The sequence below is a fragment of the Prionailurus bengalensis genome, chromosome C1 (genome assembly GCF_016509475.1).
Source record: "Prionailurus bengalensis isolate Pbe53 chromosome C1, Fcat_Pben_1.1_paternal_pri, whole genome shotgun sequence".
Lineage (NCBI taxonomy): Eukaryota > Metazoa > Chordata > Mammalia > Carnivora > Felidae > Prionailurus > Prionailurus bengalensis.
In genome coordinates, this window is record NC_057345.1 from 211,087,348 (window position 1) to 211,105,329 (window position 17,982).

The 17,982-nt window shown below is 46.3% G+C and overlaps 2 protein-coding genes across 6 annotated transcripts in view; one reads left to right on the plus strand and one right to left on the minus strand.

Annotated features, from left to right (window-relative positions):
* The window catches only part of RHBDD1 (rhomboid domain containing 1), a 132,783-nt gene extending 127,066 nt beyond the window's left edge, over window positions 1-5,717 (plus strand). For all 3 annotated transcript variants that reach the window (XM_043578007.1, XM_043578008.1, XM_043578006.1), the window contains one exon: window positions 5,357-5,717. In XM_043578007.1, the coding sequence (XP_043433942.1) occupies window positions 5,357-5,451 (95 nt within the window). In that variant the 3' untranslated portion in view covers window positions 5,452-5,717. The remainder of the gene's footprint in view (window positions 1-5,356) is intronic.
* A 7,207-nt stretch (window positions 5,718-12,924) lies between these two features.
* The window catches only part of COL4A4 (collagen type IV alpha 4 chain), a 135,198-nt gene continuing 130,140 nt past the window's right edge, over window positions 12,925-17,982 (minus strand). For all 3 annotated transcript variants that reach the window (XM_043578010.1, XM_043578009.1, XM_043578011.1), the window contains one exon: window positions 12,925-17,737. In XM_043578010.1, coding sequence (XP_043433945.1) covers window positions 17,474-17,737 — 264 coding nt within the window. In that variant the 3' untranslated portion in view covers window positions 12,925-17,473. The remainder of the gene's footprint in view (window positions 17,738-17,982) is intronic.

Genomic DNA, 17,982 nt, shown 5'->3' on the forward strand with positions numbered 1-17,982 from the left:
CATTTTGAGATTCCAGATAGAAGTTCAAAACCAAGAAATCCCCACTGTGGCTGACTTGATTGGTTGAGGAGTAGAAATGGGAATATTTTCCCTCTCAAGTCGCTTCTAAATGTTACCTTTCTTGTAAACCATGATGATGCTTCCATTTGTATGGAGTTACGAGGTTTTAGGTGAACTTCAGACTCTTTTTAAAGAGATAGATAGACAGACAGATACATATGTATTATAATTAGTGACTCAAAAAGTAAAGTGGTCTTATGTCCTTAAGTATCTCCCCTTTTCAGAGAATGTCTTGCCAAATTGTTAGGATTTCTTCCAGCCTTGCTGGTCATTGTCAGTAAATGACTTAGCAACCATCCTTTCAGAAGGCATTTTGGAAGCTTTGTAATTCATGGAATTCTAATAAAGTAACCTTAAAAGAGAGAATGTGGATCCCATGCTGCTGCCCTCATTTGACAATAGAAATCCCTGAGAACACTGGTGATTTATTTAGAGGTTTCCTGGTTGTTGTTGGGTTTTTTTTGTTTTTTTTTTTTTTAAGTGATTGCCTCTTTAGCTCCCTACTGTAAGGGAAAGATACGCCATCCTGTGACTCACATCAGTCTAATTTCACTGAATTGTACAGTGTGCTCATCAGATCATGGGCAGGATCTGTGAATACCAGCAAATTAAACATCTCTATTTACAGGGATGGCACACGGGAGGGAAAATGGCCATCAAGTCATGGTGCTCTTTTTAGCAATTCTTATCTGGATGTAATTGCAGAAGTTACTGCATTATACATAAGGGTAGAGAACTGAAAATTTTTCCATCAAGAACCATGAATCAATAAATCTTATGATCTCACTACTGGTGCTATAATTGAGCTAAATCATCTTAAACTGGGCACTGTTCCTGAGGTTCTTTGAAGCATGCTCGCTGTTTCTCTGAGTAACATTGAGGGCTGACCTCCATTTACAAGGACATGGAGGCAGGGCTCATAAATACTAATACTCTGTACCAAGTTCACCAGAGCAAGGCTGTCTCACCCAGGCCTGTAAATGTTCAGTGCGTGATTTAACTCGGCAGAAGAAAGGAGGTCTTGGCTGGGCCCGCCAGCTTTCCCAGGGACTGAAAAGTCTCCTCTGTTGTTACAAAAGATGCTGTTAACTGGAGGTTGTTAATTGCCTTTTTCCTTTTTGTATCTGTTTCTTAGAAGGCAAATATTTAGTAAGCAGCTACTCCACATTTTATACAAAATGCTGCCAAACAGGCCTCCAATAGAATTGGGCACTGTCTTTTAAGAAGTCATTTTATTTTGTGTCTTCCACCAAGTTACTTAACGATACTAACAAGTAGACATGTGACACGTGACTCATGATGGTGGTAGACATGAAAAATTATAACAACCAGCACTCACCAGGCACTGCCTGCGTGCCTGGGGCTCAGCTAAGCATTTTATTTGTAGCATTTCTTTTCTTGCCTCTCAACAGCCCAGCAAAGGAATCCCTCTTTATTCCTATTTTATGGATAGGGGAGCTAAGGCCTAGTGAAGATAACCAGCTTGCTCAGGGATGTGTAGCTATGAGTGGAGGAGTCGGGATTTCGTTCCTGGTGGTCAGACCTCACAGTCTTGGAAGCGACCCAGCCATCACCTGTTTGAGCAGCCTCCCCTCACAAAGGAGCCTACTAGAACCTGCAAAATGGAGACTGGCTTGGGGTGTCCCCTCCGGTTCCGGGCAGGGCTGGAAGCATCTGATGACATCCTACGAACACCTTTCCCATCACGTCCCCGGGGATGGGGGCCGTACCTTCTCCCACCACCCAGCTGAGGCCCGTCCACACCTTTGCCAAGCGCTTAACAAATGTTACAGGGGCACCTGGCTGGCTCAGTTGGTTGAGCATCTGACTCTTGGTTTCAGCTCAGGTTGCGATCTCGCAGTTTGTGGGTTCGAGCCCTGCATCAGTGCAGAGCCCGCTTGGGATTCTCTCTCTCTCTCTCTCTCTCTCTCTCTCTCTCTCTCTGCCCCTTCCTCTCCCTCTCTCTCAAATAAATAAATACACTTAAAAAATGTAAGTACATATTGTAAACATTTCTAAGACCCTTTGAGAAATGCCTTGTAGAGCCCCATGGAGGCTGTGGAGAGAAGTAAAAGACCATATGACATAAGTGGAAACTCTAGAAACACAGAAACAGTTTTAAGAGTAAATGAAAAGCAGGGGGTGGAAGACGAAGCTTAGCTGAGACTTGAATGGATAGCAGAGGCCTTGCTGGCCCAAAGCACAGGCTTTAAACACCCATAAAATCGGGCCTGATTACAAACCGGGTTTTACTGTTACAATCAGGGCCCTCTGGTGGTCCTGGAAAGCTAGGAATTTCAGGGGTCCCTGTGGGAGCCTTGTAGTCATATCTGTGGTGACAGCAGAGTTGTGTGGAGTTGAGGGCTCAAGGCTGGACCTTCCTTTTCTATTTCCAAATGGGAGGAGCTCCCATGTACGCGTGGGTTTGGGCAGGAGCTCACCGGGATGGCGTCAGAGGGGACAGCCGGTGTAGGGGTAGTGGGAAAGTGGGTAGACGTGACCTCGTGTGTGTCCCCAACACTCTGTGAGCCAGTTTCCTCATCTGTAAACTTGGGGTCCTGAAACTGGGAGTGAAAGCTGACTGAAATAGGGCACCTTAGAAAAGCTCTAGGAGCAGAAGAGTGATCCTTGTTCCCCTGATGGGAGTTCTCTGCTTGCTTATGCGGCACTTCCGTTGGCTCGGCCCCGCCCTCCCCGACTGCCCCTCGAGCAGGTCCCAAGTGCACGTGTGCGAGCTGCTCGTTTTGCCAGCTCGGGCCCCAGGAGCCCCCACGGCCTACAGCTCTGAGCCCCTCCCTGCGTCTCCATCCATGGAAGCCTCAGCTCTCCACCTTTCTGCTGTGGACACCATGATTCCCCTTGGGAGGCCAAGCACTCCTGCCGCTTCCACGGGCTCATGCCCAGTGGCCCAGGCTCCACCTGCCAAGTTGAACTTGCCCCTGACCCCGCCCACAGCTCTGCCGCTGCCTCCCTGCCACGCCGGTAGGGGTGTCACTACTGGCCTTCACTCCCAAGTGCCTTATTGTTGCAAACAATTATTGAAGGGAAAGCAGGATTTGGATCTCCTCTCATGAAACAGTTTCAGGCAATAAACTAGTGGTAATTGGATTCATGAGTTTCTCTGTAATGTCAGGCATTTGCCACTTGGAAACAAAGACAGAATTCCTTTTCAAATACATATATAGCAAAAATCGTATCCAGTTAAACTTTTCATCTTTTTTTTTTAAATAACTTTTTAAATGTTTGCTTATTTTTGAGAGAGAGAGAGAGAGTGCAAGCAGGCGAGGGGCAGGGAGGGAGACGCAGAATCCAAAACAGGCTCCAGACTCTGGACGGTCAGCACAGAGCCCGATGCGGGGCTTGAACCCATGAACCACGAGATTATGACCCAAGTCACAGATGCTTAACCAACTGAGCCACCCGGGCGCCCCTAGACTTCATGAACTCTTTATGGTGGAAGTCTTATGAGCCTGTACTGTGTTTGAATGCCATCCCTTAATGAAGGTTGATAAATTGGCATATATTGCTCTGAACCAAAAAGCCTTCGAGTAGAGCTTGGCCAGCAGGAGTGAGTATGAAGCTAGGCCTGCCCAGTTGACGTTTAGGTTTTCTAGTCAGGAATGGCCACAGGGTGTCCAGGAGGGGTAATTCTCCCATGGTCTCAAAAGGAAAGGAGAACCAGATAAGCCTAAGTGTTAGGGAAGCAACAAAATGAAAAAAAAAAAAAAAAAGTTACCTTTTGACTGCCGTTTCAAAATTTCTCATCATCTGACAGCTGAAATTCCTGTTGTGGAGTGAGGAGACTGACTTTTTTTTGAGATATTATTGACGTACAGCATTGTGTAAATTTAAGGTGTGCAGGGGCACCTGGGTGACTCAGTCAGTTGAGCGTCCAACTTTGGCTCAGGTCATGATCTCACGGTTCGTGAGTTTGAGCCCCACATCGGGCTGTGTGCTGACAGCTCAGAGCCTGGAGCCTGCGTGGGATTCTGTGTCTCCCTCTCTCTCTGCCCCCTCCCCTGCTCGCACTCTCTCTCCCTCAAATATAAATAAACATTGAAAAATATTTTTAAAAAACTTAAGGTGTAAAACATGTTGATTTAATACACTTATATATTGCAATATGATTACAACAGTAGCATCAGCCAACATTTTTATCGTGTCAATATTTACCAGTTCTTCTTTGTGTTGAGAACAGTTGATGTAGCCTCTTAGCAACTTGGAAGTTTCCAATACAGTGATATTGACTGCAGGCACAGTGCTGTACATGAGATCTCCAGGATTTATTTACTCACTACAAGTTTATACCCTCACTTCTTCCACCCCCAGCCCTTGGTAACCTCCATTTACTCTCTGGTTAGGAGTTCAGTTTTTCAGATTCCACGTGTAAGTGACATCATACAGTATTTGTCTTTGCGAGCAGGTTAATTTCTCACTGCTTTCTCCAACTCTTTTTCATCTTGGGCTCCACAATGGTCATATCAATGTATATTACCTGGAAACACCTTGGAAAAGGTGCCAGTCTTAGAGAATGAGCAGAAAGCCTTTTGCAGTGATGATTTCCGTGGTCCTCCACTTGATTTTCAGATGTTAAGCCTGCATTTTTGTCTGCTCTCCCAGATCCCAGGGCGTGGTAATCGGGCCCTTGCTGTGTGGCTTTGGATGCTCAGTGGTGTTTGTGTGTTTCACGCAGACTTGATTCTCACTGGCTGGGGTGCAGGTGGCAGGGTGCTGCAGGAGGCAGCCGGGCAGAGGCAGGGAAAGGGGGGTACCCAAAGGTTGCTGAAGAGAAACTAATCAGCATACTTGGTGGGGAAGTTAGACACAGTGACAAATTACCTCTGGACATAAAAAATAAAATAAAATAAAATACAATGAAATGAAATGAGAAAAAATAAAATAAAATAAAATAAAATAAAATAAAATAAATAAAATAAAATAAAATAAAATAAAATAAAATATAAAGCCCTTGAGACATTGTAGAAGCTAGATGATGCAAATTATGAAGCGTGATGGAAGAAAAAATAAAAATGGGGAGATTTGTCAAGAATCTTCAAAAGGACTGGATTACACTCCTAGACTGGACCGCACTAAAAAGATTTACTTGATGCTGACACTTAGTATTGACAGCTGAAATTGAAATATGTTTGTTACATTTCTGCTTCGTGCTGAAACAAAGATGGCACCCCAGCCATCTGTCTTCTCTCCCCCTTGAAAGCCTAGGAAGCAATACCCTGTAAATGTCAGAACAATGGATGGGCAGTGTTTGAGTCTCCCTTGTGTTTTCTCACTACAGGAAACAGCCCCCCGGGTCCCCTGCCCTACGGGTTCCGTCTCTCACCAGAGGAAGAAATGAGGAGGAAGCGGCTTCACAGATTTGACAGCCACTGAGGGGGCAGGGCATCCTGGGCAAAAGTGGTCCAGTCATGTGATCATTGCCCATGTGGCTCATCATTTCCCAAGCCCCTACTTGGACCAAAAGCACAGTACAGCCTTATCTCACATCTGCCTCGGCTCGTCACCCCGTGGCCCCTGTGGGTCTCCATCCACCAGCAGATTGACTTGTCTTGAAACCAGACTTCTGGAAGCAGCCCACGGCTCTCTGGGCCCTTCTCCCGGCCTCCTCCCGTGTCACAGGCGGAAGGTCCGTTCCTCCAGGCAGGGACCGCTTTCCACACCCCTCTTGGTGCGGCCAGCCCGGCGGTGCCTCTGCCTCGTTCTGGTTTTGAAGACTGTGACTTTCACCAGCCTGGAAGGTCAGGCCCCCCCTTCTGTCCAGCGTGCCCAGCGCAGGGCTTGGCGAGAAGAGAAAAGCCATGCCTCGGCCTCCTGACACGTGGCTGCGATGACTTTCCGGGAAACACGACGTGGCTGCCGTAAGAGTATGTTGTCCGCTCGCCCTTGCCCGAGCACCTCAGCCTCTTGGGCGCCCACGTGCGGGTGGCGTTGACAGCGTACTTGACTTGTTCTTCCATTGCTCTGTCTTTAGAGAACGTCGGGCTGAAAAGGCCTGGGTCAGACCTCGGGGACGCCGCCTACACACTCCGTTAGACATCAGGTGGCACTGACGCTGGGGGTCCACAGCGGCCTCTCCAGCGAGAGGATAGGTTCCCAGAGATGTCACTTGGGTTAGTTAACCAGCCAGCCAAGCAGCAGCAGGTGCTACCAGCAGAGTAAAGCAGTCATTTGGTGGGCTGGTCGCTGAGAAAGCCCTTTTGAGGAAGTATTTTTTTTTCCCCCATAAAAGTGCCTTTTAAATGGCCACTGTAACAGCCGCTTGTCCTGCCCAGGTGCCCAGGACCCACCTAGAAGCCCTCAGTGTTAGAGCCCACGGGCCATCCATGTCACTTAAGACTATTTCCTGGTGCCTGTGTTTCATGAATAAAAAGACAAAGTCAGATATCACTGATGTCTTATTGTCATTGAGGTATTTATCTTTAAAGAGAGTTGAAGCAGAAAAGGATCTTCCTATTTTCATTGATATTTCTAGCATTTATATATAGTTTTATGATCATGAGAGTAATATATGTGCCTTATATATGCATAAAGCAAACATCTGAATATACCCATATGTTAACAGAGGTTATCTCTAGGGGCAGAGCACGTAGAGTTTTTGCTTTCTGGTTTTTTACAATTTTATATCACAGTGTTTAAAGAATGTGTGTATTTGGGGCATCTGGGTGGCTCAGTCGGTTAAGTGTCTGACTCTTGATTTCGGCTCAGGTCCTGATCTCATAGTTATGAGATCACATCCCACATCAGGCTCTGTGCTGAGCACAGAGCCTGCTTGGGATTCTCTCCCCGCCCCCCCTCGCTGCTCTCTCTCTCAAATAAAAAAAAGTGTGTATTTGTATGTATGTATATTACTTTTGCAATCAATAAAACTGATTTATATAATAAAACCAGAAATATATAATCAGGAAAATAGATTTAATAAGGACTATGTCTCCATTGAGAAAATTCACAACAGAAGCAAATATAAATGTACAGTTTTAAAATTTATTATATTTTCACTACTTCTAGGTACACAAAGTTAACATTTTGGGGATATTACTTTCTCAATTTTTCTTTGTACACGTTTGACAAACTTGGAGCATGCCAACTATGCAGTCTTGTATCCAGTTTCCAATCTGAATTGATCTGTGAGAGGCACCAACCTCGCATACAAATGAGCTAAGAAACCCCTTGAGTCTTGGGAGCACTTTGACCTGCACGATGATACCTGGGCTCCACAGGTTAACTTACAATCAACATGCAGCTACATACAGCTTGTTTACTATATGAATTGTATCCGTGAGTCTGATAGCCGTAAACATGTCCAATGTTCAAATGTCATTTCCCTTGCTCCCAAACTCTACGGATTTGACGCCCGTTCTCCTTATTAGAAATAACCTCATTCTTACAGACTGTCTTCTCACAGCACATTGTAAAGGCAATTCTGTGATAGCACTGATGTCTTGCCCATTGTTATTTGTGCACAACTACACAAAAACATGCCTTCTACGCAGGGAGCGTGGATTGTGAAGGGCTCTGGGACTGGGTGTGCACTGTCCTTCTCGCCCCTGCCACCACCCAGAGGCGGGTCCTGGCTCCTGGGAGGCACTCTGTTGCTGTTGAGTCCGGTATAGTGGCTCCTTGTTCTATTTGTATACAAATAGATACAAAGACACCGGAATTGGATTTTGTATGGTGGAAGTCACAGAACATGCACACCTTCTTTATTTGTGGAGTGGAACAGCATTCAACTCTAGAGATGTGGGACAGGCCATTTTAGTTATAAACAACGAAGATGTTCTGGCAATTAGGATAATTACTTTGTTGTTAACAGACTGGCCTGGGACCAGTGCTTATTATTGTCAGGGTGCATCTTGGGTTTATTTTCCTGCAATAAGGAACCCCCAGAATGATGTCAACACACTGGAATTAGGTTGAGAAGGATAACCAAGAGCAACTGTATGAGACAAATTCTCTCCCATAGAGGATAAGCATTTAGGGCTGTTTTTACATTTTGGTTTGTAGGTTAGCCCATCGTGATTTCCTGATTGTCTAGTAAGCATCCGGCTGCCATACTCTGGGTGTGGTCAGTCAACCTAGGAGACCTCTCAATTCAGAATCTCTCTGTGCTTCCGAAGATGAGGGAACGGCTAGAGTTGCTTCCTTGTAATGACCCTGAGCGCAGTCATTGCCCGTGATCTCAAAGTCGTACGTGCTGTGTGTAGCTTCCTCCATCCTGTGAGGCTATCTGTTGCCTCGGCACAGGTCAGCGGTGAATGGGGGGCTTGGTAGGGCCAGGGTCAGTCTCTCTATCCGACACTTGTTCGGCCACGGGGGAGTGGATGAGACCCGCCACCCAAATGGACTGTAAGCCAGGGTGTGGCAGTGCTGGCCTCCTTGTTCCCAGTCTTCCGTTTCTCTTGAGAGGTTCAGTATTCAATAGAGTTGTGTTCAATTTGTCATTTTTATAAATCCTTATGTATACAGCTCTTCCTTTCCCTTCCCATGGGGTATTGCAATCATTTCCTGATTTTTTTTTGCTCCCAGTCTTGCATTTTAGAATCACAGACTCTGCTTAGAGGACCTTAAAATCTCTCAATTCATTGCTCTTCTCGAGACTTAAAATCCCTCTTCACTCAGCTCTGTGTGGCTCTGCCACTTAATCTTCCAAAACGGACTCTTGTGATGCCCAGTCAGCATCTCAGTACCCTTTATTGTCTCTCTGTTGCCAGAGCATGAAGGTCAGACTCCTCAGCCTTGACCGTGGGGCTCCAGACAGCCTTTCGACCTCACCCCCAGTTATCCATAACAGAGACTGCAGGTCCACTCACGGGTCTCCCTGTCTGAGGCGTGAGCTTACCCTGTGACTTCACTGTGATGTGCTTTTACGTGGAACAGTCTTTTCCTCTCTCTCAGCCCATCCAGACCCTCCCTGTCCGGCCCCCAGATACCATAGCCCAGGATGATCTGCTCTTGTTGGCCGTTGTTCACAGTCCTCTTGGAATTTCAAGGTATCCTGCAGTGAAAGAATGTCTTTGTTCTTGGGGTGCCTGGGTGGCTCAGTCGGTTGAGCGTCCGACTTGGCTCAGGTCATGATCTCACAGTTCGTGAGTTCGAGCCCCGCGTCGGGCTCTGTGCTGACAGCCCGGAGTCCAGAGCCTGCTTCGCATTCTGTGTCTCCCTCTCTCTCTGCCCCTCCCCTGCTCACACGCTGTCTCTCTCTCCAAAATAAATAAAGATTAAAAAAAAAAGAATTAAAAAAAAAAAAAAGAAGGTCTCTTCTCTTCTAGATTGTAAGCTTCATGAGGCAGGGACCATGACTGTTTCTGTGTATCTCCTCACGGTACCTCCGACAACGTCTGCAGCATCCGAACCAATAAATGCCTGTGTTTTGAAACAGAAGCTCATTTATACTGTCACCGGCAGCACATAAAAAAAGATGGGGGTGTTGCTAACTGATACTGTTGTGGTTTCTTGAATCACATCAAGGGAGGAATAACGCGAAGGAAAGGATTTGCCCATGGGAAGAGTGTCAGACCTTTCCCAAGCTTCAAAAGATAGCATGCTTACTGATCAGAAGTGGGGAGGGATCGCCACCCCCGTGCATCAGTCTGAAGACACACACTTTGTCACTGCACAAAATTCAAGATCCCAGTATGTCCAAAAGATATCACTGAGGGCTGCCCGTGTAGACCACCAGATCTGGCCGTTGTACTCTTGAAGGAATGCTTTTGATGTGTCCGTGCGAACCTTTTCTCCCCCCTTCTGGGGCAGGGGGGAGTGATCTTGGCGTCTTGTTCAGACGACAGAAACGAGCTGGCAGATTTGAACATAGGATTTACGTTTTATCAAGGGAAACTGGAACAATGTTAGTAGAAGTCATTGAATTTGGTGGCGATACATGTTGATGCTTGGGAAGAGAATGAGGTGATAAAAATTAATGGTATCATGCGGCTTAAAGAGACTCTTGGAATCTGGGGCCCACACGAGCAAAACCTGAGAAGCAGCACTCTGCCACGTGGCTCTCTGTAAACAGAAGCCGATGCGGGTCCCTTTTCTAAGCATTGACACCAGCTGCTCACCCACCAGCCAGGCTTCCTGCCAGGAAGTTGTATCTCTCACTTTATTTCCTTTTAAATACCGTGCGTAGTGTCTGGAGGGAAGTGTTAAAAACAAGAACAAGTCAAAGAAAAGCATGTGACTTTGTAGTTTCTGGGCTTTTGTTTGAGGTCCTCCAAAGTTAACTCATTTTAGCCTTGTGATGTTGTCTCTTTATAAGGTCCCTCCGCCAACAGTTGAAAATACCCTGCACATCCTTAGCAGCAGATAAGCATGAAAACCATTGAACAGGGTCTTCAGGATCTCATGAAAGGACAGCAGCCAGGGCCAACTTTCCTGCTACTCAAAGAGTGTGGGCCCTGGGCCAGCAGGGCCAGCAGCAGCCAGGAGTTGCTAGAAATTCTGACTCCTGCCCCCAGACAAAATGAATCATAATCTATCTGCATTGTAACAGGTCCCGAGTGTGCACGAATGGACAAATAAGATGGGACATATATACGTATATACAATGAGATACTATTCAGCCACGAGGGAGGAGGAAATCTTGCCATTTGTGACCGTGTGGGTGGACCTTGAAGACATTCTGCTAAGTGGAATAAGGACAAATACCGTAAGGTCTCATTTCTGTGTGGAGTCCTAAAAATAACAATAACAATACTAATAATCCAACACAGAAACAGTAGAACGGTGGTTACCAGGGGGTGGGGAGGATGGGGAGATGTTGGCCAAAGGGTACCAGCTTCCAGTTATAAGACGAATAACTCTGGGCACCTAACGTATAGCTCACGGTGACTCGAGTTAGTAACACTGTGTTGTCTACTGAAATTTGCTAAGACACTGGATCTTAATGGCTCCCGCCACTAGGGAAACATAAAGAAGAATACGGAGGTGGAAGAGGGAAAAAATTAAAACTGGCCTCAAGTAGTTTATAGGCACCGGAATCCTCAGATTCCAGTGGGCACAAAATGCATTTAAGATGATCATCGGTTATCCGCCGGGATTCTGACAACCGTCCTGCCAGGGAACCAGGCCCCCCGTTTTCAGTTTGGATCCTGAGGCTCAGAGCAGTGAAGTGAGGGACACGGGGATCAGCAATCCAGCGCCCGACAGCGCCGGCCGCCGTGATTGTCTCTTGCGGAGCAGGAAAGAGAGGGGCTGACCTCGGCAGAAAGAAGTTTGAGGAAAAGAACTCACCTGCGGCCACGGCCACGGCCACGGCCATGCACCGCTTCCCTCCCGCGAACAAGGTGCCCGTCCCGAGTGCTTGTGAGCGGCAGCTGTTGGGGGGGGGGGCGTGCAGAGAAGGACCGGCCCCCGATCGCAGACTGTGGAAGGCGTCAGTTACCCTCAGTTTGTCACGAGAGCAGAAGGGTGGGCAGATCCGCCCCGCGCACGCTGTCACGGCTGGTCATCCCCGTTTCTTGTGCATCTTGTAAGCAGACAGACTGCTTTGCGACCAGAAGCACCTTTCACTCCTCGTTTTAAAATGTTCTTACTTTTTTCCAAATAGATGGAAATGGTTACCAGTTGAGAATGTCGTATAAAATTGTACGTTTATACAATAAGCACTAGGTATTTTACCATTGGAGATGCGGGCCGCTCGCCACATTGACGCGTGACAGGAAGTGCCTTTGCTGGCAAATGGGACAATAACAACAGCGAGGTTGGCCAGTGCCCTGGTGACCGAGCCTCCGGGTAAGGGCGTCCTGATACTTGTCCAACTCAGAGCGCTTCTCCTGAATGGCTGACCTTGAGCAGACATCAAGGCGCTCCAGAGACCTAGCTGATCTTCAGTTGACCCTGAGATGTTTGCTCTCTGGGCTTCCCCCGCCCCCCACTCTGTCCTCATGGGTTCCTGCCCTCATCTCTCCAAGAACAGTTTAAGACAGTCTCCAAATCGAGCTGGGCGGGCTGTCTGAGGACGCGTGGCCTGTGGCTTTGCAGTGACAGCAGTTCCGGGCCTCAGGGTGACATCTATATGGGACCTCTATTATCTAGCCAACCCACAAATGGGGATGATGGTGTAACAGGTAAGAGCACAATCTTTAGTGACAGACCAGGGTCCAGGTTCCACTGGGTGCTGACCAGGACACTGAGCAAGTTACTCTCCCCAAACTTCAGTCTCATCTGTAAAATGGGATAGTTCAGAAGCTGAGCGGGAACGCATCTAACAGGGTGAATACAGTTCCTGTCACTTAGTAGGTGCTCCAGAAATGCTAAATATTGTTATTTCTCTATTGGGTGAGAAGTTGGGCCAAGTACTCCTACTGGAAAGGAGGAACCCCACGGAAAGTTATTGACTATCGATGCCTAACCCCTAACTTCCAGTTACTATGGTTTATCAGTAACAGTACCATTTTTTTTTTTTTTTTTTTTTTACCTCTTGGTAGTTGCATCTCTAATTTTTAAGCCTCAGGACAACACCGTGAAGCAGGCGGTCTCACTCTCCTTCAACTAATAGGACAACCGAGGCCCGACAGGTCTGAGCCCCATGCCTACTGCCCCCGCAACTCCTCGCCCGGCTCCATCCAACTTCATCACCTACCCCATCACCGGATGCAGGCAGCGCTTCCCCGAGCCTCAGAATCCCACCCTTTCCCTCAAAGGGGGCACCTTCCACACTCTGCCCATGTTCTTCCCACCTACAGTCCGCACCTCGACCATGCAACCCGTTCTCCCCACTAAGCTAGCTCCAAAGCGGGTCACAGTAGCAGCGAGGGGCATCAAAAAAAAAACAAAAAAAAAAAACAAAAAAAAAACCCAACTTACTTTGACTTGAAAGAGAATAAATTCACCCAGATAAGACACAGCTGTGTTTGGAGGTCATCACAGAATTTTATATATAATGCACAATATTATGACTGGTAATACAACACAGGTTCAGGAGTCAGTAGCAGACCAGGCACCTTGCAAATGTTCCATGTTGCAAGTCTTTACAACCGTAGGTTAGAGAAAGGGATGCAATTTATGGGACACATCTCACATTTTGTCCTATGAATCATTAAATATTTAAGCACCATAAAATTCAAGCATTTCACGTGGATGTGGCAGCCAGCCTTCGTGGTTTAAAACGCATTATGCAGAGTCTTTGGCAGATAATAACAGTGACAATTGCAGAGTACTGATTTTTAATGTCAATTGTTTTGTTCCCTGCAGAACTTCCTGATAATGTCCCTGTAGGAAATTGTGGTTTTGAGTGTGTCTGTGTGGGGTAGGGGTGGGGGGACAGTAACTTCGAGAACTGAAATAAAATAACATTCCCAAAGACACAAAGAATTGGTCAGATACAAATAATTCTAATCAGTAATTAATGTACCCTGTAAAAATCATAATATAATTCTATGGAAAAAAAAACCAAGAAATGTGGTTTTTTTGTATTAAATTGTGTTAAGTAGATGTGACCAGAATAAATGCACAATGATTGCTATGCACTAGACATATACTCGAACTTCATTTCCAATGCAAGAATAGGTGTTATGTCCCATTTTATAAATGAGGAAAATGGGGCACAGAGAGTAGGTGTAACTCGCCCAGGGTGACGCAGTGGCAAAGTGACAGAGTCAGATTCAAACCAACTCCCCAGTCCACATTTTCCCCCTATTCTTGCAGCCAGCCCCAATAAAAGTAAAAATTATCAGAGTCATTCGGTGAGCTGACAGACACACAAATCTAATGTAATTTCCTGGAACACACAGAATGGTTTGCTCTATTACAATCCATAAGAGGCTCAAAATAAAATCTGATAAAATCCAGTTTTAGTGGACCACTCCACTATTTTCCTAAGCACCAAAAACATGTACCCAAACTTCACAGATGTGATCTTGTACTAGGAAGGTCTTGTATGATGAGGGAATACAGTTTACAGCACGAGTTGAGTCTCGTCGCATTTCAATGAAGAGCCTTCTCTCGGCCAAATCCCACGAATCTTGCCATTCCTGCCATTTCAGTTTGGAAACATGAGCTGTATTTCAGGAGGGGCTAGTGGTCAAAGGTTATCAGTTGGCTTTTCTGTCACTAACTGTGAAGAGGAGATTGTGGGTGTGCAGATATGCTGCCAAATTCAAATTTTCGGAAATAAGACATGGCTTACGCTCGTCACCATTTTGTCCAGGAGAAGTCTACGCGCGTGGGTCTAACCCCAAATGATACTGAACTGTCGCTGAAAACAGAATGATCAGTAGCGTACCCTGCTGTGTATAGGCACTGGGCAAAGTTGAGGGAAGCATGGTCCTGCCCTCGAGGGGCTTGCACTTTAGCAAGAGCATGGAGGAAGAGTGCGGAGACCTTACGGGAGCGAGGAGGGAACATGAGAGTGGCCAGGCCCATTCGTTGTACCGGGAGCAGCGGAAGGGAGCCCAAGTCTCCCTGGGGAAATGCACACACGCCCCTCCCCTCCAGCTGATTCAGTCTTTAAGGAAGCAGTTGTGTGCCAGGTAAACTCACCTGCGTGGGGATGCCACTGGGAGAAAGAGCAGGAGCAAGGTTACAGAGCTAGGCACACGCCTCTGTGATTGGGGTCCAGGTGAGCCGCGGGCAGCTCCTGAGGCCTTTCACCCCATCGGAAGGCATTTGAAGTTCAGAGGCACGGGAGTCATTGAATGAGTTTTGAGCCAAAGAACAACAAAATCAAGTCTGCGTCTCGAGAAAGGACTGGAATTTGACAGTGGCATCAGTTGCGACACGTTTACCATCAAAAGCAGGGGTGGAGGACAATGGCTGTGTTAAGGCGCCCTGAGGCTGGAGGGGAAGGTAGCGATCCACACAGGAAGTAGTGACGGAGTTTAGGTCTGGGCAATATGGGTGAAGGGATGAGCCACCGCTCAATGGCATGGAGGCCTGGGTCCCTGGACACCAGCGTGGATGGGGCTCCATTCACTGAGAATAAGAACCCAGAAGGAAACATCCCGTCCTCCTCTGCGTGACCCAGAGCCGTTCCCATTGGACCATCTAGATGCATTCCAACCCAGGTGGGGGAGGGAGGCTCCTGGGAAGGAAATATTGATAAAGATAACCACCAGTCATGGATTAGGACCACCATGAAGCTTTGTTCATCCTTCACAGAGAAAGGATATTTCAAAGTACACTGATATATAACCAGGTGAAAAAAGCACAGTCTTCTAATCCAAGGAGTTATTTTTTCCATCGTTTTGCCCTTTAGACCAGTTAAAATAACTTTTCAAAATTGGAAGGCAGAAATGGGATGCATTTAGAAAGGGGCCCTTGCAATATCGGTATTGTGAATAAGTCTCAAACACAATCCCAGGCTCACCGTGCAAGTAAATTGCCCACTGAATTCAGCCTGTTTTTTAAAGATTTACTTGGCCAGCTTATTAAGATAATATCCTAACGTGTTTAAAATACTTCAGCAAGCAAGGTACGTTTCTTACATTCTTACACCCTTATCTGTTCCCAGAAAATGTTTTCAGACCAAATGCATGAAGTAGAAGATGAAATTTTAGAAGCCCTGATGTTTGGGGACATATAATAAAACTTTGGAAACGGGAAAGGGTGATTATCAATGAGGTTGAAAAGGCTGAAATTGCCTTAAATTTCAGATGCTCAAAAAATATTGAACACGCCGTAGCATGATTAAAAACAATCAATAAATGGGACAAAACTTTTTTTTTTTCCTTTCTACCGGAAACTATTAAAATAAATCGCCATCCTGGGAGTAGCCCGTGGCAAGACTCATTTGAAATATGTTCTACATATACGAGCTCATTGCTAATCAATGTTTGGCAAGGAAAACATCTCTTCTAAACAAAATCTTAATTGAGTTTTTCTTCTCTCAATTATTTTAAGTGCGTTGAAACTAAGCACGAAAATGAGCATCCCTTTCTCATGAGAAATTTCTTCAGTTTCTTTTCTCACATGACATGTTTTTAAATGAGGAAGGCAGATTTCCTATCATTTATTTCCCACAAGCTTTTTGATTTTTCGGATTGGACCACTGAATCCCTACAGAATAGGAAATGTATCCCTTGCTATTCAGAAAACTCGTTAAAAACGGACATATCTGCTAAACTTTTACAGAAAGCATTAATGTCAAATGTCAAACTGCTGCATTGGTATATAATACTGACATAAGATAGAAGAATGTTTTCAAAACTGGAAAAACAGGGTGCTTCTGCAAACACCAACAGGAACGTGAAATGCCAATTGTAGGTTGCTTTTCGTTTCTTTCCATGTCTTCCTGGTGGGGCGACCTGTGACGTCAATGAATCTTCTCACCTAAGTTTAATTAACCCGGCCCTTCATTTTCTCCCAAGTGCATAATGAGGGCTCTGTCACTTCCCCGTGTGAAATGCCATTATGTTTGGGAGGAAAAGCGTCCATCGCGGGCTCCGCAGGTGCTCCTGGGGAGAGAGCAGGATGCTTTGTGTGAGCTGCGTGTGCCTGAGTGAGCCCCATGTGGCTTCGGTCCCATTAGCGCACACACGCCAAAGACAAGCCGGACCCCGACTGGGGAAAATGCCCTCTGTTGGAAGTTCATGGCAATGGGGAGTCCATTTTTGTGAATCACTGCCTTAATATTCATTAATAGCTTTTAGGCTCCTCGTCCCTTATTGAATATATTTTTTTCCCATAAATGCTACTTTTCAAAAGGGCTGCCGAAGTAGGCATTTCCATTCTCTGAAAAATGCAGAGGAGAACATGTTTTATGTTCCTCTGTGATGTGTTTATGCTAATGTAGCATCTCCGGAATACAGCAACTGTGGTCCTTCCTGGCTTACGTAATGATTCATTCTGCTTTGAAACGAACTGTTAATGCTGGCTGTGTGGATTTTTTTTTTTTTAAACATCTCCTTGGGTCACGGTTTTACAATTATTTAAAGCACATGGGAAAACAGATTACAGAGGAAATCATTTTGAAATGTTGGAAATCTCTGCTTTCTAGTCTCATTTGTTGGCCTATTTATTTTTTTCCTACAAAATCCATCCCGAAGCCCACTGTATTATAGAGTAATTGACTTCAATTGTTGGAGGTGCTATTAACCAGTGAATGAAGTTTTCAGTAATGTCATTTGTAATCTGGTTTTTATCATCTCTTTGCCTTCCTGTGAATTAGCATAATTTTAAACAAAACCAGCTCTTCCGTCATCCGCAAACACACAAGAATATCCGGGTTTCATCTAGATTGGTAGGTCCGAACAAGTCCGTAGGGGTAGCGTTTGCTTAATCTGTCCCGAACAGAGGAGGGAATGACAGGACAGTGGGAATAACCACATCGAAACAGAAGGAACAGCTGAAGCTGGAGTCTGAAATGAGCACCATTCATCTCTTAGCACAGCCTGCCCCCCCCCCCCCCGGGCCCACGAGGAAGTTTCTCTTGGCGACACGGTGGCGAGTTACGGGTTCTCTAGCTGTATTTCATGCAGACCTGGCATCTGCTGATTCTCTGCCGCTGGGCCTGGCTTTCTTTGAAGGTGTCTGGTGATGGCACCGAGGAAAATTGCAGGTCAGGCCTCACTGTTGTCAGCCAGAAGCTATACTCGTTTGCAAAAAAGTGGCAAGTTCCCTGGCGGCCTTGGCATTCGAGGAACGGCGCTGCTCGAAAATCTTCCAGGCAGCTGCCCGGGGACATGAGGGCCTGCCCTCCTCCTTGGTCCCCAGCCCCTGTGTGCTACCAGGACAACAAAGACAGAATTAGGGCTCGGACGCGTGCAGACCACCCCAGACCCGGCCGGCCACACACGGAGGCCTGGACCTAACTTTACATTCTTCCCGAAATTGTCCCAAGAAGAGCACACTAAGATCTACTGGGGAAAGGAGAAGTAGAGGACGCGTTGACGTGCACACAAAATGAATCCACAATCCAACTACCGAACCCTAGCAAAATCATAAAACACTCGGTGATAAGAAATGAAG